We start from the raw sequence: 25,183 nt of genomic DNA, 5'->3' as shown, positions 1-25,183 counted from the left end.
ACTTTAAATATGTGATGCATAGTAAGAAGTTTTATTCATTTTATTCCTCAGTTGGACTTAAATAGAAGAGAGAAGTGAATGAGTGTGCAGAGTTGCTTTAAAGTTCACAAAAATTAAGATTAGACTTATATCTGCCATAAAATATTTACATTAAACATTTTATGATTTGAGGCAAACAATTTTTATAGTCAGAATTAATATAAAAGTAAGACAGCTGGACATTTTTAACGAATTTAAAGTTAAATTAAATGTCATATTTTACAGTTTTTATTATACAATCATCAGATGGAGAAACGCTGTTTCAAGGATCAAATGTCCACCACACATCCTGAAGAGTTGGCCCTTATGGCATCAGATATGACCTTTGCCCCAGATTCTCCAATTCCATTTCCCTGCAAACTACAGAAAATTGTTATTGATAAGATAAGAAAGAAAGCACAGAAATTGCTGCTATGAGTATTATAAAATAGGATAATTCAGTAATTCACTTGATGTATGTCAGCTGGTGATTTCCTTTCAAGGCTGTTGCGATGAATATAGCGCCGTCCATTCCCAGGGAGTTCTCCTGAAGACTACACGTGCACACAGACAAAACCATCATATATGTGAAACTTAAAAACTAAAGCATAAAAAGTTCATTCAGGTATAAAGTCCTGGAACCTACAGAACATTTCATTTCTGAAATGAAAGGCATCAGATGACCAATACACACCCTGTGCGCTCTACACATCATGATATGAATAATAAATAAAGTAAATATACATACGTTTTTGTAATAGTGTTTTTGTCTATGTATGACTTCATCCATCATATGACTTCTGTGTGACTTCATTATGAAGTCATTCATACCAATCAATTACAAGTATTTTGTTTATCAATATATGCTTTTGATCATCTACCTAGACATCTTGGTTGTTGAGAGATATACAAAAAAATAAAAGGTGTTTTTTGCACCATGTTTTTTTTTTTTTACTTTGATTAAACTACACCAAAATCTAATCAACCCTAGATAGCTACCAAAGTAGTATTCCCACCAAGTTGTAAGGAAATCCATCCACCCTTTTTTGAGTTATCTTGACCACACACACACAAATGCATGCACGTACGGTGCACGCACACTAGTGAAAACAGCACCCTGCAAATGCCACTACAAAGATGCAAAAGGTTACAAGTATAGGAACATATAGTATGGATGTCTTATAGTAAGTTCTTATAACGAAGATCAGTCAGTCATTAAAAATCCCTGAGACAACAATAATCTGTAAATAGCTGTGATCAGGTCCAGTGGGGACTCACTTCAAGGACTTGAGACTTCTGTTACTTTTCAAGGCATAAGCCAAAGCTTTAGCTCCCTCCATTCCTGCAGCATTCCCACGTAGACTGTAAAACATAATGGAAAGGATACCAAAGGGCAAAAGCATGAACTATTTTAGCTTTCGCTTAATATAGCTTTATATTCTGTTAACTCCATAAGTTAACTTTCTAATCAGTTACCTTTAGATTCACTTAGCTATTCTCTTGGTTCTACATCAGTTACCTTTAAATATGGATATTTTTAAATTCAATTAATGTGATTAGTTAATTTTGCATTCAGAAGAAGAACAGTAGGAGAAGAAGAAAGTTCTATATAGGCTTGGAAGCTCATTGTTGCCAGTGGATACCAATCTGACATGGATTATTTACCCAGCCAAGGCCAGTACTGTTTTACAGCTGGGTGGACTGGGACAATGCAGATGAAGTGTTCCTCGGTTCAAATCCCAGTCTGACTGGAAAATCACTAAGGGCCCTTGGGCAAGGTCTTTAATCGCCTATTGCTCCCGGTGCGTAGTGAGCGCCTTGTATGGGAGCACCCTCACATCGGGATGAATGTGAGGCATTATTGTAAAGCGCTTAGTGCGTCTGATGCAGATGGAAAAGCGCTATATAAATGCAGTCCATTTAGGTGTCTTGTCCAAGGATGAAGGTAGCATAATTACACATTGGTATCCCAACACCAATCCCACTGAGCTTCCTGCTCCACAAGCAAGATCCAGTTGGGATTTAAAATCTCTGAACTCCAGTTGCCTTTAGACTTACTGAACATTATACTCAGGTAGTTTTAGGTTCAGAGTTTGGCATCAACGCTTCACAGCAAGAAAGTTTTAGATTAGATTACATAGAATTTTATCAATCCCTTGGAAAGACTCCTTCAGGGAAACTGAGGTTCCACCAGCGTTGTATAGCAGCACACAAGGTAAGAAGCACACAGCACATCAAAAGTAAAAATAAACAACAATTTGCAAAATGTAAATACAAATATAATTAGCAGAAATACTACCCGCTACTGGCTTACTGGCTACTACTGTTCCTCTCCTTCCCATCCTCTGTCTTCCTGTTACTCCTCCTCCCCCCAAGTGAATTAAAGTGAAAGTTGGGTTTTATGCTTCTAAAGCCCAGTTGCCCAGTGTGTGTTTGCATATACAACACTCACATTAGGTTCATCGTCCATGAGTTGGTGGTAAGACTGGCACTCTAGTCATTGTGAAAATATTTATATAATGGGAGTTCTTGGTGAAATTCTATTGTACCTGCATTAATGGCAAATGTCCACCAGGTAGCAACATTGCTCCATTTCAAGAACCTTGAGTACAGGCTGCTATGGGACCCAACAACGAACCGAACAACTTCTTACTTAGAGAAGATCACAGTGTAGACAGAAACACTCTGGAGGTACTACATCTTATATATCCCATCAGGCCTGGAGCACAAGGGGATCCTCCAGAAAGAACAATGATGTGATTGGGGAGATGAAAGTCTTAGCAGCTGCTTTAACCATGAACCGAGGTCAGGTAAACACTGTGACAAAAGAGATAGTTTTAGACTCACTCTAAAGTTTGCAGGGTTTGGTTGCTCATCAGAGCCTCTGCTATTGCAATGGTGCCTTTTGTACCCGCTGACACACCTTGCAGACTGTAGAGACGGCACATAAACCACAAGAAAGTAGCAATAAATCATCACACATATTTTACATTTCACAAATTCCTTCATTTTTGTGCAGATACAAAATGCAGTACAATACAAACCATAAAGTACGGAGAGATGCATTGGTTTTTAGTGCTTCTGCAAGATAAGTGACACCTTCATTTCCAATTGCATTCTCCTGCAGACTACAATAAAAGGTGGACACAGATGTCTGTTAAATTCAAAGCTGCAACCGAAACTGATGACTCCTTGAGATTGAACAAATATCAGTTTAGTCACAGGAAAAAGTGTTTGTAGACAAGTTGAATGCAGAATATAATAGAATATTGCACAGTGCAGTAAAGCAAGTGGTAGTATTTCTCAGGGTTAAACTCACTCTAAGAGCTGCATCGTGGCATTGCAGCACAGTGCATCAGCCAGAATTTTAGCTGCAGAGGACTTGACAAAATTCCATTGAAGACTGCAAAATAAAAATTGCAGTGGGTCAGTTACGAGGTAATTATTTGCAATACTTGCTATAAATGTGTCTGTTAACTGCCATAAAACAAGACAATGATCTGAATGAGGATGTGAGAACAATCAACATTAATAAATCATGCTGTCAAACTGAAAGATCACGCTCTTGAACAAAGACACGGAATAACCTTATATATGGCACTCCACTTGTTGTACACTTTGTGGGACAGCCAAAACCACAACAAGGAAGACAGCTAGGCCAGGATAATGGTAGCTATAATGTATAATCAATTAAAAATTATTTACAATTAATGAGGTAAACGTACACACAATTAGCTCCTTCACATTTTTGTGCATTCAGTGGTGACAAGAAGCAGTTTACTCTTGACTTGTTTCTGTCTCCTACAATAACATTAGCTGTTAGCTTCTGCTCCCTAATGCATTGCTTTCATTATAAATAAATAATCCAGCTATTAAATTCAGTTTTTTCTGGTTGTATGGAGGAGTAGCACCATGTTTCAAAAATAAAAGAGAGTTATAGACTGATGCAAATTGCACCTATCCACGTCACAACACATGTTTTGGACACATGTGACTAATACTTGGGAAAATACGGTCTTTTTTAACTGAAATGTCATTCATAGTTTTTGAAACACATGGCTACCATTATCAGTTTGAGGGAAAGTCAGGCCCTTTAAGTCACTGATTGTGGATTAATTGCATTGCATTCCCAGTGCCAGTTCCACTTACTGCAGAGACGTGAGACCTTTATTAGCCTTAACCGCTCTGGCAATCGCTTGAACACCTTCATCGTGTAGTAGGTTGGCTGTGAGACTAAGATTCACAAACACATTCACACAAACCAAAAACAAATAAGTAACGAACAGGAGCAGAAACAAATGTGTACTGAAATTGCGTGTTAGAGTTGTTTTGCAAACATTTCAAAGTTGAAAAATTTTCTTAATCAAAGAATCCCTACTGTCCAATAGATGTCATCATCACAGTGTTTTGAGCCTTTTAAAATACACTCAACAAAAATATAAACGCAACACTTTTGGTTTTGCTCCCATTTTGTATGAGATGAACTCAAAGATCTAAAACTTTTTCCACATACACAATATCACCATTTCCCTCAAATATTGTTCACAAACCAGTCTAAATCTGTGATAGTGAGCACTTCTCCTTTGCTGAGATAATCCATCCCACCTCACAGGTGTGCCATATCAAGATGCTGATTAGACACCATGATTAGTGCACAGGTGTGCCTTAGACTGCCCACAATAAAAGGCCTCTCTGAAAGGTGCAGTTTTGTTTTATTGGGGGGGATACCAGTCAGTATCTGGTGTGACCACCATTTGCCTCATGCAGTGCAACACATCTCCTTCACATAGAGTTGATCAGGTTGTCAATTGTGGCCTGTGGAATGTTGGTCCACTCCTCTTCAATGGCTGTGCGAAGTTGCTGGATATTGGCAGGAACTGGTACATGCTGTTGTATACGCCGGTCCAGAGCATCCCAAACATGCTCAAAGGGTGACATGTCCGGTGAGTATGCCGGCCATGCAAGAACTGGGACATTTTCAGCTTCCAAGAATTGTGTACAGATCCTTGCAACATGGGGCCGTGCATTATCCTGCTGCAACATGAGGTGATGTTCTTGGATGTATGGCACAACAATGGGCCTCAGGATCTCATCACGGTATCTCTGTGCATTCAAAATGCCATCAATAAAATGCACCTGTGTTCTTCGTCCATAACAGACGCCTGCCCATACCATAACCCCACCGCCACCATGGGCCACTCGATCCACAACATTGACATCAGAAAACTGCTCACCCACACGACGCCACACACGCTGTCTGCCATCTGCCCTGGACAGTGTGAGCCGGGATTCATCCGTGAAGAGAACACCTCTCCAACGTGCCAAACGCCGGCGAATGTGAGCATTTGCCCATTCAAGTCGGTTACAACGACGAACTGGAGTCAGGTCGAGACCCCGATGAGGACGACGAGCATGCAGATGAGCTTCCTTGAGATGGTTTCTGACAGTTTGTGCAGAAATTCTTTGGTTATGCAAACCGATTGTTTCAGCAGCTGTCCGAGTGGCTGGTCTCAGACGATCTTGGAGGTGAACATGCTGGATGTGGAGGACCTGGGCTGGTGTGGTTACACGTGGTCTGCGGTTGTGAGGCTGGTTGGATGTACTGCCAAATTCTCTGAAACGCCTTTGGAGACGGCTTATGGTAGAGAAATGAACATTCAATACACGGGCAACAGCTCTGGTTGACGTTCCTGCTGTCATCATGCCAATTGCACGCTCCCTCAAATCTTGCGAAATCTGTGGCATTGTGCTGTGTGATAAAACTGCACCTTTCAGAGTGGACTTTTATTGTGGGCAGTCTAAGGCACACCTGTGCACTAATCATGGTGTCTAATCAGCATCTTGATATGGCACATCTGTGAGGTGGGATGGATTATCTCAGCAAAGGAGAAGTGCTCACTATCACAGCTTTAGACTGGTTTGTGAACAATATTTGAGGGAAATGGTGATATTGTGTATGTGGAAAAAGTTTTAGATCTTTGAGTTCATCTCATACACAATGGGAGCAAAACCAAAAGTGTTGCGTTTATATTTTTGTTGAGTGTACTAAAGGCCTTATTTTGTCAGTGTGTGGTGTATGGTATCAAGTGCATTTTGGGTATCTTCAACTCCACTTTGCTATTTACAGTTTGCATAGTAGATAGATAGATAGATAGCTTTTATTATCATTGTCATTACAACAACGCGATTTCTGCACTCACATTCCACATACAAACAGCAATTAATCCACAATTATTACTTGGTTACCGTAATAATGGCACACATCAGAATTAGGACAACACATATACATTTGACATTGTTTATGTGCACTAAACTTGAAACAGTCCGTTTTCCAAATTGAGGCGATGTGAGCGTGTTTGTAGCCGCTGCAACTGAAGTCGCGCCGCCTGCCAGCTTGGGAAGAATGGGGGCCTGCCGCGGGGGTGGGGTGTGTGGGTGGGGGTGTGTGTGCAGGAAGCGAGGTAAAAGGAGAAACTGGAGCATGCTTCAGTCCATGTGTAAGTCAGTTATTGTCTTTGTGGGTTGAGATAAGAATGGAGCCGAATAATCTCACCAAGGCCTGAATAAATTCCTCTGGAGGTAAACAGTGGGCAATTGACCTTGAGGCTAGATAGCCTGGAGTGTTGCAGCTGAGCAGTGAAAAACACTTTTTAACAGTTCCACTTGAACAACCAAATCCCAATTATGAATTAAGAATATTCACCGGCCTCCGAAACCTTCCGCTTCAACTGCAAGACATGCATCAGCTCCAAGGTGTCATCCAATTTGCATCTGAGTTCAAGAGTCATCGCAGTCTGAGAATGCACAGCCTTGCCAACCTCGTTAATCATGACGGACAAGCGAGGGCCCGTGGTTTTTTATGCCGCCGTCTTGCCAATTTTCCGGTAGATCAGGGCAGCACATAAGCCAAAAAGTACCAGCCCTGCTGCCATGAGACCAAAAATGAATAAATCCTTGACATCCTCAACGGAGAAAGGCACCAAGCATGCAACACGCCAAGACCCCCAGGAGTCGAGAACATAGCCCGCAGGATACGTTCCATCTGGGCAGGTAGGATCCCCCAGTCCTGATCTTCTTGTAGAAAAAGTGGTGTCAATAGCGTTCAGAGACCAGCTGATTAATTCCATGGTTAATCCAATAGTAGTCCAATAGATCCAGAATCCACTGTAGTTTTGAGGAATTCACAGTCTGGTGAAGTAGGGACTTGAAGGTTAAAGGCAGAGAGATAAGGGAGAGTGGAGGAGATGCAACCGCCCTCGTCGGAGTCCCAAGCTTTTTTAATCTGAGTACAAAGTAGGGTACAGAGTGTAAAGGGGGGGGGGGGGGTGCATCTTTTAATTGATCATTGGTGAGTTTGGGCAGAACATGCCATTCCCTTTAAAAGCTGTGGTGTGCAGGAACCTGACGCACTGGTATCTTGACAACAGGCTGAAGTGAGAGGTTCTCTGGTTAGTTAAAGGATCTGTGCTCAACGCGTAAAAGTACATGAGTGGAGAGAAGCCACCAAAGCTCCCTGTGGTGAAGCAATAAGGTGACATTTTATGCATTTTTCCAATTAGTGTTTATTTTTATTTCACTGAATTCTTGCTTGTAATTCAGCTGCATTGTCATTACCAGTGCAAAATATGTACATTGTGCATCTGCATATGTAAGACAGATCTGAATATTGTACCATATAAATAACAGGAAAACTGTGCTCAACAAGTTTTGGCAGTCTACAGTGCATTCACTTTCTTGTGCCTCATGACTGCTCCTGACCACACCTCATTTTCAGACCAGTATGCCTATGGGTGCACAAATGAGTGCAAGTAACTCAATATTCAAAGTTCAGAGGCATCGGGGGTGAAAATAACAAGTACTTTGGTTGGAAAATGGCAATGACACTTGCACTGTGCTAAGTACTGCTTCACGATGGGTAGAAGATTTTTTGAAAAAAAAAAAAAAAATTCTATTCAATTTTAAATTCATTTTATTTTTCCAAGTGTCTTGAAATGATAAATCATGTTCTGAAGGAATTAGTTTAGTATTTAAAGCCTCTTGAAACTGTGAACCTATTGCTGAAATAAATGTTTCACTTAGTGTTTCAAGCTTTTGACACATTTTCTGAAGCGACTGCTTCATAGTGTTTTGAATGTTTGGAACCCCTATTAGTGCAGCAGATAACAGAATATTTACAGACGAATCCTTCAAATGGTGATACAAGCACCAAATTTGGCAAAACTACACCTTAGATATTACTCTTTTGAAAAAACCTACGGGCCACTTGAATTTTCGATAGGCGGCCATGTCGGGGTCAATTGAAGGTCAGGGCTCAAAATATAAAAATGCTCCAGTCATATTGAAAATTATACCACATTATTTGTCTGATTGTAAAGATTCCAAAAGGTATAGTTTGGACTATCTATGACTGAATTCTATAGAGTTATGGGGTTAAAAACTGCAAGAATGGTGACAAAGTTCAGTTTCAGTTTGTACAGGGGTCAAAAGTTAGAGTTGCTCCAATTTTGTTCAAAGGTGATGCAAATTATTGGTTGAATTAATAGGGTTTCAATAAGGAATAGTTTGCACCATGTATCATGCTTAGTTATCACATTGTCACATGTTATAGAATTCAATGGATGTCAACATTTGACCTTTACTTTAGAGACCAAGCATTCAACAAGGTCAAAACTATTCCATTTATTAATCCAAGTAGTCTAATCAACAATATGCACCATTTTTTAACTAAAATTGGAGCAACTAACTTTTGACCCCTGTACAAACTGAAATTGACCTTTGTCACCATTCTTAAGGTTTTTACCCCATAACTCCATAACATTCAGTCATAGATAGTCCAAATGATACCTTTTTGGAATCTTTATGATCAGACAAATAATGTGGTGTAATTTTCAATATGATTGGAGCATTTTTATTTTTTAACCCCTGTGTAATTCTTCAGTTGACTCCTACGTAGCCGCCTACTGAAAATTCAAGTGGCCCGTCGGTTTTTTCACAAGAGCAATGTCTAAGGACAATTTGTGCTGGATTTGGTGCTCATATCACCATGTGAAGTATTGGTTCAGTTATTTGCTGCACTATGTTACGTTGTAGAGTAATATCTGAATATTTAATTTAATGTTTTGAAATATTGTTTCACTTCATCTTTTTTGTGGTTCGTAGTGTCATACTGCTGTTTCTGCCAATATACTGTGTGTAGAGAAATTCTTTACGAGGGGTATAAACCCAAAATCCACCCCTTAACACCGCCTATGGCAGCATCTGTGAATGTCACCATATTTAATTAAAGCCATGTAGTTTGTCCTTTAATATTTCAGTATACGTTTGCGTGGCATACACATGTAATGTTTCCATGCATACATCATCATCATGCACTGCCATTATTGTAGTGACTCACTCGAGGTCCTGCAGGGAGTTGTTCTCATGGAGGGCGGAGGCCATGTGCTTCGCCCCCTCAATGCCAATAGAGTTCTCCCGTAAACTGACAAAATGTAAAATAGAGGATTATAGCAAAGCAAAAACTAAGTTTGCGATTGTCCAGTTGAAAATTTTGCATCGGCGCATTCTAACTTTGATATTTGCTCTCAGACGTTTTAGAGAAAAGCTTCACATACTTCAAGCAGACAAGACCTCGGTTGTGCCGAAGTGCTTTGGTTAAGGCCGTCATCCCCCTGTTGCTGATCGAGTTACTCTGAAGTCTGACAAATGAAAGAATCAAAACAGAAATACATACTGACAGCTTGAAGAACAACTACTTGCACGATATATGAAGTAATAAATAAAACCCATTTGGTGTAGACTTTAGACTGAAGGTAATGGATAAATGTGAAGGATTCATAAAAGGTACTGACTGCAGTGACAGCAGCGTGTGATTAACTGTCAAAGCCTCCGCCAGAGCAACTGTTCCTTTGTCCCCGAGCTGGTTACTGCAAAGTCTACAAGCAAGACCGAAAAACATTATGAACCTCAATTATCAGCACTGTACACAAAAGACTGCATTATTTACTGTACGCATGCAAAGACATTGGATGACCTCAAATAATTATTTTTGGGGGGGAGGGAGGGTCCCCACTGTCCACCAGGTGCCACCATCATAGCATTTTGAGCATGTCCACACACGAGTCATTGTTCATGAGTTTTTTTTTAATCTCCTTTTGTGATGTAACCGAGTCATTTATTTTTCAATGAGCTTCAAAACTTTTATTTTCTGATGCAATTCTTTAATTTAGCTTTTTAATGTTTCAGAACTGTGAAAACTGTTTGTATGAACCAACACATCATCATTGTCCACTAAAAGTCACCATCCTAGTGTTTTAAGCATTTTTACAACAGTGAAAAACAATGAATAATTTTCTAAAACAACTGTTTCATTCAGTGTTTTGAAATAACAAATCATTTTCTGAAACAAACTGTTTATATACATACTGTTAAAACTGGGTTGTTTTAAGTGTTTCAAAATAGTCGATCCTTTTCTGAACTCAGTAATCCCCTCTGCCTGCTCACTGACAACGGAGGTGGAATGAAGATTTTTGAAACAGTGAGTTCAAACACTGAATAATTTTATCAATTCATTTGTTTCATATTGTTTTCCAAAACAGTGATTCATTTCTAAAAGCAAGTGGTTCATTTAAAATTTTGAGCCTTTTGAGTCAGTGAATTATTATTATTATCATTATATATATATATATATATATATATATATATATATATATATATATATATATATATATATATATATATAGATAGATAGGACTTGTACCAAAAAATTGTATGTGAGTTCTTCAGAGCCAGTTTTTGTGAGCAACAACTTTAAATAAATAATTGCTATCATCTTGTAATTAACCAGATTAAAATAGCACATAATGAGGATGAAATAATTAAATAATGGTTAACTTTGATGAACCAGATAAATAAAAAAAAAGCAGCTTTTTGTTTTTTAAATGTAAAACCCATAGTCCTGTCTGCCACCTGTTCAATACTGCCACCTGCTGGACAGTTCAGGAATGTACATCGGTATCAAATAATGAATTTCATACAGTCAGCATTGCTTAAAACAATTATTTAAGTTAGCGTTGCAAAAAAAATGATTCATTTCTGAAACCAATTCTTTTCTTTTAACATTTTAGTCTTTTGAATCACTGATACATTTTGTTTGGAAGCCAAATTCCTTTTGTTTCAAAACAGTAAAACATTTTCTGAATTAAATGCTTCATTTTTCGAGAATCGCAAACCTGTGAATTAAACGTTTCATTTTACAGATTTGACGAGAGATATGTGGTGTACGTGTGCACGAAGCAGTGCGACAGTGTCTGTGTAGTGCGGATTCAGTGATGAACCATTACACCAGCTTTGTGAGGGTCCGGTTGGTCTTCAGAGCTTCAGCAATCCTTTTGGCTCCATCCGCTCGAATCAAATTCTTTCGTACACTGAATCAGACATACGACACATGAAAGAAAAGTACCGGTGATTCCTCGCCATAAGCCAGTGCAAGAAATGAGAGACTAATTCATGCACACACAGTTTATGATCTGAACTCACTTCAGAGATGCGAGCTTGCCATTGCACTGCAACACCTCTGCGAGAGCCTGAGCTCCGTCCTCCTCGATGGCATTGTTCTGGAAGCTGCAGGATTAAACTGATGAATTACATCGTGTTGTCGGGTCACTGCGTGCATGAAGACTAAAATATAGAGCCATTAATTACACATACTTGATTGAAACCAACACCTGGTTCATTTTGAGAGCTTCTGCCAGGAATTTTGCACCTTTGGAACCAATGTTGTTGTTCTGGAGACTAAAGTGTAAATGAAGAGTTATTGAGAAGGCTCTAACACAAGGACACAGACATATAACATGACCAGGAATTGAACCCAGCTTTATATACTGTTACAACTCCTTATCTCAATAGATACCATGTCCAAGTATTGGGCCGCTTGATATTTCACACATTTTAATTTGTTTATGCCATTTCAAATACAAAAAAGTAAATCAAATTATTGAGTTTAAGGAAGGCACTGTAATTTTAACAATAAAATAAAATAAGCGCATTTGTTTTTGAGTGACCCTGCTAACAAGCCAACCAAAAAGACAAAAAACAAACAACAAAAAAAAACCCTCCCCAAAAACAAAAACAAACAACAGCAACAACAAAACGCCGGTGAAGACGATGTCTTTGTGGATCAAGTAAAACAAATGAGTAAAAAAAAAAAAAAAAAAATTCAATAAATAAAATTACAGCATACATCCTGCTCATGAGATGTGATGCATAAAAACTATGAATTTTCTCAAAAGAATATGTATAAAAAATGAAAGAAAATGCATTAAAACTACTACAGATCATACAATGGTCATGAAAAAAACCTGTTACATTTATCATATGTAATATGTATATATGTAATATGTCATATGGACTATTGTAATTCATTATTATCAGGTTGTCCTAAAAGTTCAAGTACTGACAGGGACTAGAAGGAGAGAGCATATCTCACCCATATTGGCCTCTCTTCATTGGCTTCCTGTTAATTCTAGAATAGAATTTAAAATTCTTCTTCTTACTTATAAGGTTTTGAATAATCAGGTCCCATCTTATCTTAGGACCTCGTAGTACCATATCACCCCAATAGAGCGCTTCGCTCTCAGACTGCAGGCTTACTTGTAGTTCCTAGGGTTTGTAAGAGTAGAATGGGAGGCAGAGCTTCAGCTTTCAGGCTCCTCTCCTGTGGAACCAGCTCCCAATTCGGATCAGGGAGACAGACACCTCTCTACTTTTAAGATTAGGCTTAAAACTTTCCTTTTTGCTAAAGCTTATAGTTAGGGCTGAGATCAGGTGACCCTGAACCATCCCTTAGTTATGCTGCTATAGACGTAGACTGCTGGGGGGTTCCCATGATGCACTGAGTGTTTCTTTCTCTTTTGCTCTGTATGCACCACTCTGCATTTAATCATTAGTGATTGATCTCTGCTCCCCTCCACAGCATGTCTTTTTCCTGGTTCTCTCCCTCAGCCCCACCAGTCCCAGCAGAAGACTGCCCCTCCCTGAGCCTGGTTCTGCTGGAGGTTTCTTCCTGTTAAAAGGGAGTTTTCCTTCCCACTGTCGCCAAGTGCTTGCTCACATGGGGGTCGTTTTGACCGTTTGGGTTTTTACGTAATTATTGTATGGTTTTGCCTTACAATATAAAGCGCCTTGGGGCAACTGTTGTTGTGATTTGGTGCTATATAAATAAAATTGATTGATTGATTGATTGATTGATCATATGCATGTTTTGTGTTTTATCACAAAATCTTTCACCTAATTAAAAAAAACCCATTCCAAGATTATAATACTTTTGATTGAGATATAATGGCAAAATGTACATCAATGGGCTTTTCAATATTAAATTCAAATATCCACAAATCCACAATCCGGGTCAGATCTGGATCAAGCTTTGTGAAGTGATAGTGATGCCAGTCTGCACCTCACTTTCAAATATGGAGTGATTGGCCCACGTTTGGTTAAGATATAATGTAAAATATACATGAAATGGGGTTTTCAATGTTAAATTGAAACAGCCACAAAATCTGTAATGGATCAGATCTGGATCAAACTTTGTCAGTTGATAAAGGACACCATCCTACATAACACTCTCATATATGAAAGAAATTTGATCTTTGTTGACAGAGTTATGAATTTTTGAAAATTTGTTCAATGTTAAAGTATAGGGATTTTTACAATAGTCCAAGATTTTTCCTGACTTTGACCTTTGACCTATGATCTTGAAAATTGGATCAGTTCTTGCCTATCAGGATATGAATCTTGAGTAAAAATTTCATAATGATGTATGAAAAATTGTGCGCTCCAGACTATTCACAAACAAGCAAATAGACAAAAACAAAAAAAACAGGGGCCAAAACACAACCTCCTCCAACTTCACTAGCGGAGGTAATAAAATAAAATAAAAATCTCACTTGAGAGATGTGAGGGTCCTGTCACCAACAGGGCTCGACTCAGGGCTTTGGCACCTTTGTTACTGATGGCGTTTTCCGCTAAGCTGTAAGAGTTAATAAGAGAAGCTGCAGTTATGTACCTTCAGATCCATAAGCGTTTGAACAGTAACAATTGTTGGAGTTTTACCTCTTTACTCCACCACAAGGCACGATAGTTGAAATGAAAAGATTAAGATGTGTTTGCAATGTAGACTTTCAGTTTTAATTCAAGGGTTTAACAAAAAATAAACTAAGTAGGCAGTTTTTAAAGGCTGAGACTCTGCAAGACAGAGACTAGTGAGGGAAGCCACCCATGATGCCTCTAAAGGAGCTATAGGCTTTTATAACTGTGTTTGGAGAAATTTTAGTGCAACTTTGTTGCATCACCAGGTACTCAACTTCATTTTTTGAAAAAGAATATGCAGAATGTCAGCTAACATTTGCCAGAAAGCACATAGGACATTTATGTTCTTTTCTTGCATGAAATGTTTTCGTGTTTCACTCCACCTTCAAGCTGCAACTGATGGTGCAACAGACAAAAGTTACACAATGCAGTTTCTCCAATCACAACCACAGACGGCTTGTTCAGAGTTGTCATGGTTGTATCTACCACCTAACTTGTGGTAAGTTACATTAGAAATCCTTAGATCTACTTTGTCCAATTACGTATGGGCTCTGAAAATGAAGAGGATTATATATTCAAATGCACTCAATTCCTAAATTGTTAATGCAGCATTTTTTGCTCAACCTCTTGAATAAAAGCTGAAAGCCTCCACGATACAAGAACAGTCTGTTTCGTTGTGTTGATGTCCGAATACTTATGGACTTGACTGGACCAGAAAACATCTCATTTAGTGCAGCAGATAATTGAAACAATCATGCAAATGTTGATACAAGCACCAAATTTGGCACAAATACACCTTATACATTACTCTTTTCAAAAAAACCGACGGGCCACTTGAATTTTCAATAGGCGGCCAGGTAGGGGTCAATTGAAGAATTACACAGGGGTCAAAATTTAAAAATGCTCCAATCAAATTGAGAACTATACCAAATTACTTGTCTGATCATAAAGATTCCAAAAAGGTATAGTTTGGACTATCTATGACTGAATGTTCTGGAGTTATGGGGTGAAAACAGCAAGTATATTGTCAAAGGTCAATTTCAGTTTGTACAGGGGTCAAAAGTTAAAGTTGCTCCAATTTTGGTAAAAAGCGTTGCAAATTATTGGTTGAGCTAATAGGATTAATAAATGGAATAGTTTTGACTGTGTTGAATGTTTGGTCTCCAAAGTAAAGTTCAAACAAGGTCAACGGCCATGTAACATGATAACTAAGCATGACAGAGAGTCCATACTATTCCTTTTTAAAACCCTGTTAACTCAACCAATAATTTGCATAACTTTTACCAAAACTGGTGCAACTTTAACTTTTCACCCCTGTACTAACTGAAACTGACCTTTGTCACCGTTCTTGCTGTTTTTATCCCATAACTCCATAGAATTCAGTCACAGATAGTCCTTTTTGGAATCTTTATGATCAGGCAAATAACGTGGTATAGTTTTCATATAATTGGAGCATCTTTTAATTTTGAGATTTGAATTCTTCAATCGATCCCTACCTGACTGCCTATTGAAAAGTCAAGTGGCCAATCATTTTTATTTTTAAAGAGGAACGTCTAAGGAGTTTTTGTGCAGAATTTGATGCTTGTATCACCATTCTAAATATTCTCTTATCTGCTGCACTAATTCATTCACACCATTGACAATAAAGTAACAATATCAACTATGTCTGGTTTAAATAAGTGATCTTACTTTATTTTCTGGATATGGCAATCTTTGGCACTCAGTAGGCTTCCTAGCAACTCCATAACCTCGTCTCTTGAAGTGATTATTCTCCAACCTGTTTAAAAGATGGTGGAAGTATTCAGGTTTCTGTTTTGGATTTTCTTTTTGTTTGTTTGTTTGGTTTATGTGTTGAAGATCTGACCTTAGATGGCTGCAGTACAGCAGCTGAGGCAGCAACATTTGACGGCGGTGTAGTTGAGAGAAGCGGAAAGGTTCGTCTCGTCATTGCACTCTGGAGACACGTGCAGCAGATAGGCCAGTACCACACAGTGAGAACGTGTCAACTTCCCCGATAGGCTACCGAGCCGTAAGTCGTCCTCTACGCCGCGGAGGGGATCTGTGTGTTGGAGCTCTTGCAAACAATAAGCTAGGTTGACTGCACGCAGGGAAACCACAGAACCTCCATTAACCAACAGCCCCTGCAAAAATCCTGCTGCCCATGCCTTCTGGTTACCGTCATCTTTGCCTATGGCCAAAAGCCCGGTGAGGGGTTTGAGGGCTACTGAAGACAGCAAACCAGTCAAGAAGCGCACAAACACATCCAAGTGACCGTCTTTGGCTTGTTGGGAGTGCTGGAATGCGCTCCTAATGTGGTTCTGGAAACCGATCTTGGGCCAAGACATGGCGCTCTCTGAGAACAAATCAAAAATGGCTCGCTTGGAGGAGACATAGTAGAATGTAGCTGCAAGAAATTCCTGCACAGTCAAATGAACAAAACGGTATGTGGTACATATGGTTGACTCCTCACGAGCAAGAACTCCTGCACCGAGACTGCTCTGAGTAACCAGTATATCCATTCCGTAGGCCCTAAGATCTTGCTCACTAAATGTGTACTTGTGCTTGAGAAGTCCATAAAATGCCAAACGTCCAAGATTTCCAAGGAGTTTTCGATTGTTCCCATGGAGTTGTTCCATTTTTACAGGCTCCCTGCCTCTTGGTTCGCCAACTTCTGCCTTCATACAGCAAAACTGTGCATAGAGCTCAGTACAAGTCTTTGGAAGACTGTCCTGCATTCCACCCTGTATGATGTACACAAGAGTATCAGCTACGATCGAGCAAATACACGGGATGTAACACATCACCATTAACATCTTATTGAATTCCAAGTGCGCCAAATTTGAGTGACAAATCCTTCTCGGCGATGCGATGGTTTAAGAAGGTGTGAATCTCTTTAGGGCTCAATCCTGGGATCTCAGTCACCCTGTCTACCAATCCTCCAGGGATGAGCGAGGCCACTCCCGGTCTGGAAGTCACCCACAATGCAACGTCAGGGAGCAGATTGCCCCGAATTATGTTAGTAAGCAAATCATCAATGGAGACTTCCTTCTTGGGGTCATTGCAGGCGGCTGCGTCAGAGAAATTTAGAGTAAAGTGGAATTCATCCAAACCATCTAGTATTATCAGTGTCCTACAAGAGCCACCCAAGACCAGACCTGGGTCAGTTAAATGAGGAAATGCAAGCTTCACTAGCCTCTCAGCTGAAAGCTTCTCAAGTGAGTTTAGTTCACAAAAAGTGTACGGCAACACAAAGCTCACATCTGTACAGAGGCTTCCTTGGCTCCACTGCTTGATGAAATGTCGGACACATGTGGTTTTGCCAATTCCAGCCACTCCAAATGTGAGAGATACCCTTGGTGGCAAAACTGACCCGGGTCAGTGGCTCAAAGAGTTTAACCAGTCCCAGCTCCCTTAGGTGATTTCGTTTCTTTCCGCGAGTTGCTCCCACCTGCATCAGGTCATGTTCCTTTTGTTGGAGGTCAGAGAGTCCATCGACTAGCAGCAAAGGTCGAGAACAGATGCTCAGTTTCGGGTAGCTGGACAAATCTTTGTCTTTGCGGAGGTCATACCGCTGTAACAGCACCTCCTTGTGTCCCTTCATCATGGTGTCTGCAAACAAGAACATTTTTTTTTTTTATTATTATAGTGAAGGATTATCCAGATTACAGTAAACTGTAACGAACACTACATAGGTGAGACTAAGCAACCTTTACACAAAGGCTATACCAGCACCACAGAGAGGGTGCCAGTGGACCTCAGTCTGCAGTTCATCTCCACCTTAAAGGACACTAACCACACTTTTGAGGACAAGGAAGTTAAATCTTAGCCAGAGAGAAGATATGGTTTGAGAGAGGGGTCAAGGAGGCATTCTATGTAAAACAGTTGAAACCCAGCCTTAACTGGGGAGGGGGTCTGAGACACGCTTTGTCCCCTGTTTACAATGGGGTACTCAGGTCAAAGAAGTTTCAGTCTTTTGTTCATGGTTAATGAGTCATTCACATCATCAGGAGAGTCGTCAAGGGAGCGGCAGGAGAGGCGTCCGTCTCATCATTAGGAGGGACAGCTGCCCTGTCATTAGGAGGGTGCTAACTAGAGCACAAAGGTGCTAATTAGAGCTATTTTTTTAGTCACTAGCCTATAGCAGTCTGCCTCTCGGTAGGAGGGGTCTGGTTAGGTTTAAAACCAGCTTTTGTGGCTTCTGTTTATTCTTCTCTACAAGAGTCAAGACAGAAGTCAGACTACCAGAGCAAGAATTTTAGCTGAGGAACTTCTGCGATTTGAAGCAAAACTCCTTGCGTCAAGTAACCAGTCCAGTCGAAGATTCAAGCTTCTATAATATGGAAACCACCTGGACAACTGAGAGCCTACACAGAAACATTTATCCAGATTGTCTGGGTTTTTCCAATATTGGGATTAGCAAGGCCTACTCTCATCATGGTATTGTCCAGCTTTGGCATAAGGTTTTTTTTTTTTTTCCCAACATCTTTTAGGATAATCTACACTACCACCTTAACTATTGGATTCCTAACGACCTTTTGAAGTGCTAATTTTCTACACTTATTAAAGGAGAAGTCGAACAAATCCCTTTCCAAACCTCTTACCATGTTTGATGATGAGCTGGGCCACCTGAGATTCCGAGTTCTCTATGAAGCCTCTGAGAGCTTCGGCGGTCTGATTGTCCTTGCTTGTGGCAACAGTTGTTAGTGCAGTGACCTGGTCTTGGAGGTGGCCTGCTCCTTTAACCTGGGTCTCCTCAGCTGCACTCAATAGATTCACCATCCTCAAATGATTTAAAATTTCTTCTAGGAAGGAGGTTGTAGTAAATCTACGCATCTGGTCTTGATGCTTGTGAATCCAGCTGAGGTCTAAACCAAAACAGAGCGGACATGGTAAAGATTATTGAGATTACATTTGATAATGATTTCAGATATTAGTTACTTAAACCAGAACAGTATTTTTTATTTATTGGTTTATTTTTTTGCTGTAAGACAAGATTTATAACTCAAATATTGGAGCAGGTGCTCACCCAATTTGTGTTGTTTCTAGTGTTAAGAAAAGTGAGACCAACTTTTCTAATAGAAAAGTACATTTTTTGTAGCAAATGCTGGCATTACGCAGAGATCCACACATTTTATCCAACCATAATTTACTACAGTCACCTCATTATGATATATGCTGACTGGAATTGGGCAGCGCAGTCTCGTTTGGGGGCGGGCACTAAAGGGGTAAAATATGACACATAATTTCTGTACTTCCAGGGTACAAACTATGGCATGTACAATGGGGTTTTGGCCAAATTACACACAAACAAAGTGAAATGCAAAGAAAAAACGTGTTGAGGCGGTTTGCAGGTGAGAGAACGGAGCTACTCTGGTTAGCTGTGTAGGCTACATTTACAGACACGACGTATCCTACCTCCTCCCTTTTCTTCTCCACCGGGAACTGAAAAAAAAACACTTTTCGCGACTGTTTCGGTGATTGCAGCCAAAAGCAAAACCGCACATCTGTGTGAAGTTATGTTGTGTATATATTAAATGGAGGTCCCCGCCAGTGGTCAAATCCCACGATATCACGGAGGGTTCAAACGAGACTACAGTCTCCTATTAGCATGCACCTAGCAGCTAATTAGCAGCTAGAACTTTATGCTCAAGTGCGGGGCACAATAAAATGTAGCATGTAGCTTTGTTAGCTTAGAGCAACCCTCTTTCATTCTACAGTCTTTATTTCTGGTATGTTAGCTAAATGATGAAGCAGGTATAACAACATGAATGTTAGCTAGCTAAATAACTAAAGCACTGCAAAAAACTTTCCCTCTCAAAATAAGCCTAAATCTAGCCAAATTGTCTTGTATTGAGCATAAATAAATAAATAAATAAAATTATAATAATAATAATCTGCCAATTTGGTAATAGAAATTTACTTAGAATTCTCAAAACTAGCAAAATGTCTCGGCACTGAATAATGAAAATGTGCCATAAACTAGACAGAATTCTTATTTTAAGATTAGCTTCTGTCTTAAAATAAGGAAAAGCATGTTCCTTGGCTTGGATGATTTGAAATCCATTGCCGTTCCTTTTTATGGTTAAATACAGCTTGACATCAGCTGGAAAAACTTATTACGAAAAAATGAGATACTTTTTCCCAAAAATAAGACAGTTTTTTCTTATGTAAAAAATGCTTGACAAGATTATGTTTCTACTTAGACAAAAAAAAAAAAAAAAGTAAAATTTTTCTTTAAATAAGTCTTTTTTTACTTTCTTAGATATCAGTTTTGCAGTGAGCAACACATTAGTGAGGAAAGCTGCAACATATTAGAAGGCTAAATAGCGTAGCACAGGAACAGGTTTAGCTAGCAATGGCTGCAGTTGGTTCTGTTGAGAAGTCAAGGTAAGCAAGGTGAGTGGAAAAATACTTGAAACCTGCAGGCGTCGGCACAGTAGTGTTTGTGTTCTGTTAGTTGGTAAACTTTGAACTAAACAAATTGTTATATAAAAATGTTATATAATATAAAGAAAATGGAAAATCCTTCAGCTCAGTCAGCATATGGAAGCAGATCAGTGTTAGAAAAAAGACTTCCAAGAGAGCTCAGGATGTGCCCTACTGTGTTCCTATAGTGGCCTAATTTTGACAAAATGAGAACTCAACATTTGACTGACCATCTGAGATCTTTTATCTTACTCAAATTACATCTATAAATCCTTCAGCTCAACCGTTGACCCTATGGAAGTGGGCCAGTGTCACAGGTTTGATTCCTATACCATAAAGAGAGATCCAGAGGGGGTACTACAGTGGTCTATGTAACTAATTTTGGCAAAATTGAGACAATTGTAGGGTGGTTACATTTGGTTGATGATTAGGCCAAGTAAACGCATCAACTAGACAAACACGCCTCAATATAATTGTATTTAGACAGTTTCTCAAAATGCTTTCTTCATGACCTCTTCAATAATCCATTAGAAACACTTAGTTGGCATATAATTTACGTGTGAAGGTAAAAAAGTAATTAGCATTAATCAGCCCAAAATCAGCAGAGGGTAACAGACCTATGACCTCTCAGATGTATCTCTGGGCAGAAGCTTACCCTGTGTTTCTGTTTGTGTGGACAGAGAGGATGATGTTGACTGCAGGTCCACATAGCAGTCATCCTGCCAAGTGATGCGCTTGCTTCGGTCCAGGATTGAATCGTAATGAGCCTTCCTTTCCATGACAAAGTGAGCGTTTGCATCCACAGACGTTCCTCTTTGTGTCTACACGGCATAAAAATTGCAACTTTTACACACTGACCAACTTTTATGGAAATGGTGCATTGTGGAAATGCAACTCATGGACCTAATTGTTAGTGTAAGCATCTGAATTTAGTTTATTTGTTAATCACAGGTGTGTTTTGGGTATAACATGATTCATTGTTATCTATCAAGAGTAGAATTGCGTGCTTGACCTAGGTGCACTGTTACTGAGACTCAGACATGAGAGGGCGTGCAGATGAGAATAAATTACACATGCTGTTTGGACATAATGGTGCAGGGTGTGAAACAAGCAAGGACACTTGCACTGTGCGCTGCTTCACGCTGGGTATAAGATAGACCTCAAGATGTTAAATGTTAGGGCATTTATAGCATCTGCTAACAGCAGGGCGGCACAAGTGGTTAGTATGCTTACCTGACAACAAGAAGGTAGTTGGTTCTAGGCTGCACATGGCCCATTCTCCTTGTACACATGTTGTTGCTTCAGAAAAGGCATTCAATGTAAAAACTTGTGCCAAATAAACATGCATATACGTACTAGATATGTTGTGGGGACTCAAGCAAAATGGGAGAAGACAAAAGAAGTTACTTTTTAGATGTGGCTTTGTGGATAGCAAATGGATGATCAATAATAATAATAATAAGATCTAGGAACATACATGGGTGCTGCAACCGCGACACTATGAAACAACTTTCGATTATGGATGCCAACCACCCAGGCATATAACTGGTCCATCTCCACCTCTCAAAAGCATCCATTCATGTCTGCAGCCAGGTGAAATGTGGGCGACCTCTTGGCCTTCTCCAGCTGCTGCACTCAAAAAAACTAACAACACCCATGTTGGTTTTTATGTTACATGACATAAGTCTAACATGTAGCTTCTACAATATGGAATCAAGTTTATGGGTGAACACATTCAAATCATGTAATTTTAACATAACATACAACAACTTAAAACTGAACTTGCTCAGTGAACATAATAAAATTATGGAAAGTATTTCCACCCAAGTAACATGCGTTAACATAGCCAGAAACAGTTTTGCTGAGTGACCTAAATGTAAGTTTGTTGGGTCACCATGATAAAATTGCGTTACTGTTACCTAATTACCATGGGTCAGGGCAGCTAGATTTGTAAAGGTGATTGTAGCAAAAAAACAAAAAACAAAAAAACAAGTAAGTCCCTTTGGCTGCTCGCTTGTTCACGCTCAGGGTCACCACAGCAAATCTAAGGTGAAGCTGCATAAATTGTGCTGATCCAACACAGCAAAGTGAAGTTGACATGTAACTACTATTTTAAAAGTAGTTGTAACTACTTACATGGCAGGGGTGGTGGCCAAGTGGTTAGTGCTCTTGGTTTCAGTACGAAAGGTTCCCGGTGCAAACCCCACCTCTGCCACATTTCTCCATGTAATGTGGAGTTGTGTCAGGAATCTAGTGTAAAATATGTGCCAATTCAACATGCAGATCCACCTCACATTTGCTGTGGAGACTCCAAGCGCAAACAAGGGAACAGCCAAAGGGACGCAATTTTTATCTTTGTTACATTTACCCTTACAAATTTAGTTGGTCTATACCATGGTAATTGAGTAACAGTAACACAAATTCATCATGTTGACCCAACAAATTTACATTTAGGGCTACATTTACCTTTTCAAATCTAGTTGGCCTGAACCATGGTAATTAGGTAACAGCAACGCAAATTCATCATGTTGACCCAACAAATTTACACTTAGGTCACTCAGCAAAAATGTTTCTGACTAGGTTAATGCATTTTACTTAGGTGGAAATACTTTACATAATTTTTTAGGTTCACTGAGGAAGTTATTTTTTGAGTGTGGGATCTCAACACTGAGGCAGTTGAGTACCAACTATATATACATTGGGATTCAATTGCAATTGTGTGTTTCAGGCTGTGACCGTAGACAAGACACTTCATGTGCATTGCCCCAGTACACCCAGATGTAAATGGGTACTGGCCTTGGTTGGGGAAGTAACCTGTGATGGACAGTTGTCTTGTCTTGGCGGAGTCATAGACTGTCATTTACGTCACACTACAGGATCCAGACAGAAGCACCAACCTGGTGGGTCTCAGGGTCTATAATGGACTTACATCTACTTCTATCATCAAGCAGCAGCTTTTCCTGTTTTAATGTCAAAGCTGTATCTTTTTATGTGCACTGTCTGTTTTCTTCTTGTGACCTCATCTTCACGTTTTCCTCAAAACGCATCTTTGATTGCGTGCAGTAACATTAGACACAAGCACATTTTTCTTCTTCGACATGAATGCATTTGCTATAACTGTGCTTTAGAGCAAAAATAAAAACTATCTTCCTGTATGGTTTGCTGTTGCTCACGTAAACTTTCACAAAGGAAACTGATTAAAAAAAAAAAGAAACCTCACATGTAAGCAGACAAGACACGGGAGTTGCTTCCGCTTGTCGCATATTTATCAGAAAGAATAGACCTCTGTTATATTAGCAAGCCACAACCCATTTAAGATGTTTATTTTCCATGTTTTTTTTTTTATTATTATTATTATTGTTCTCAGTCTTATGCATTCACTCAGCCTCATCAGAATATTAAGATTTTTTTTTGGATACAGCAGTTTAATAAAGCTCTCAAACTCAACTGTGCAGAAAAACAAAGGTCAGGAAACTCACCATGGGTTTGTTGCAGATGTATTTCAAAATGTCAAAAGATGCTCCAAAGACAAAACATTAATAGAAATTCCATTTTTCAGTTATGATATTTGCAGAACGTGCCGGTAACACTTGTCAGAAAGACACAGACGTATTCACCCTGCACGGTTGCTGCTGATGCTATTTGACGTGTCACCTCTTTCCTGTCTCATTTATCTTCCTGTGTTGTGGTTCGCAGACTTTACAAGTATGTTTAAAAAAAACTCCCTGCACTGTAACGTCAAATATTTGAGAGTTTAATCACCCATTATGCTCTCCTGTAACTCAGTTGGATCTGGTGATTTTAAGCAAATGTGGCAGGAATATTCCCTGAGTGATGATTAAGTTTTCAAGCAGATCGGTCACAGGTCAAGGTCATCATATATAGTGGAAAAACACATTTCCCAGTATATCGCCACAACCAATAGGGCTAGATAGGTGAGATCAAAAGCTAACAGTTCATCTGGAAAGTATTCACAGTGCTTCAGTTTTCCACATTTTGGTATGTTGCAGCCTTATTGCAAAATGGATTAAATTCATTGTTTTTCCTCAAAGTTCTACAGAATATTCCATAATGACAGCATGAAAAAAAGTTTTTTTGAGATGGTTGCAAATATATATATAAACACTAAGCTAAGAAGTATTAAGCTCAGGTGCATCCTGTTTCTACTGATCATCCTTGAGATGTTTCTTCAGCTTAACTGGAGTCCACCTGGGGTAAATTCAGTTGATTGGACATGATTTGGAAAAGCACACACCTGTCTACATATAATGTCCCTACATCGGAGCACAAATCAAGCATGAAGTCAAAGGAATTGTCTGTAGACCTCTGAGACAGGATTGTCTCAAGGCAGAACTCTGGGGAAGGGTACAGAAAAATTTATGCTGCTTTGAAGCTCCCAATGAGCACAGTGGTTTCCATCATCCATAAATGGAAGAAGTTTGGATCCACCAGGACTCTTCCTAGAGCTGGCCGTCCATCTAAACTGAGCATTTGGGGGAGAAGGGCCTTAGTCAGGGAGGTGACCCAGAACCCAACAGTCACTCTGTCAGAGCTCCAGTACTCCTCTGTGGAGAGAGGAGAACCTTCCAGAAGGACAACCATCTCTGCAGCAATCCTCCAATCAGGACTGTATGATAGAGTGGCCGGACGGAAGCCA

General features: G+C 39.6%; 1 protein-coding gene across 1 annotated transcript; it reads right to left on the bottom strand.

Annotated features, from left to right (window-relative positions):
* Positions 1–20: 20 nt before the first annotated feature.
* nlrc3 (NLR family, CARD domain containing 3) lies at positions 21–24,152 on the bottom strand. Its single transcript, XM_034194444.1, is given in 24 exon segments — positions 21–399; positions 489–572; positions 1,297–1,380; positions 2,866–2,949; positions 3,063–3,146; positions 3,338–3,421; positions 4,168–4,251; positions 9,413–9,496; positions 9,630–9,713; positions 9,867–9,950; positions 11,358–11,441; positions 11,554–11,637; positions 11,725–11,808; positions 13,959–13,980; positions 13,983–14,041; positions 15,790–15,854; positions 15,856–15,877; positions 15,965–16,001; positions 16,004–16,938; positions 16,940–17,463; positions 17,465–17,709; positions 18,702–18,965; positions 21,182–21,347; positions 24,006–24,152. Coding segments are annotated over 24 exon segments (3,441 nt in total). The 5' UTR covers positions 24,009–24,152; the 3' UTR covers positions 21–308.
* Between the last annotated feature and the right edge of the window lie 1,031 nt (positions 24,153–25,183).

This window comes from Thalassophryne amazonica, chromosome 18 (genome assembly GCF_902500255.1).
Source record: "Thalassophryne amazonica chromosome 18, fThaAma1.1, whole genome shotgun sequence".
NCBI lineage: Eukaryota > Metazoa > Chordata > Actinopteri > Batrachoidiformes > Batrachoididae > Thalassophryne > Thalassophryne amazonica.
Note: the sequence above shows the minus strand (reverse complement) of the source record. Positions and strands in the feature narration are given on the sequence as shown.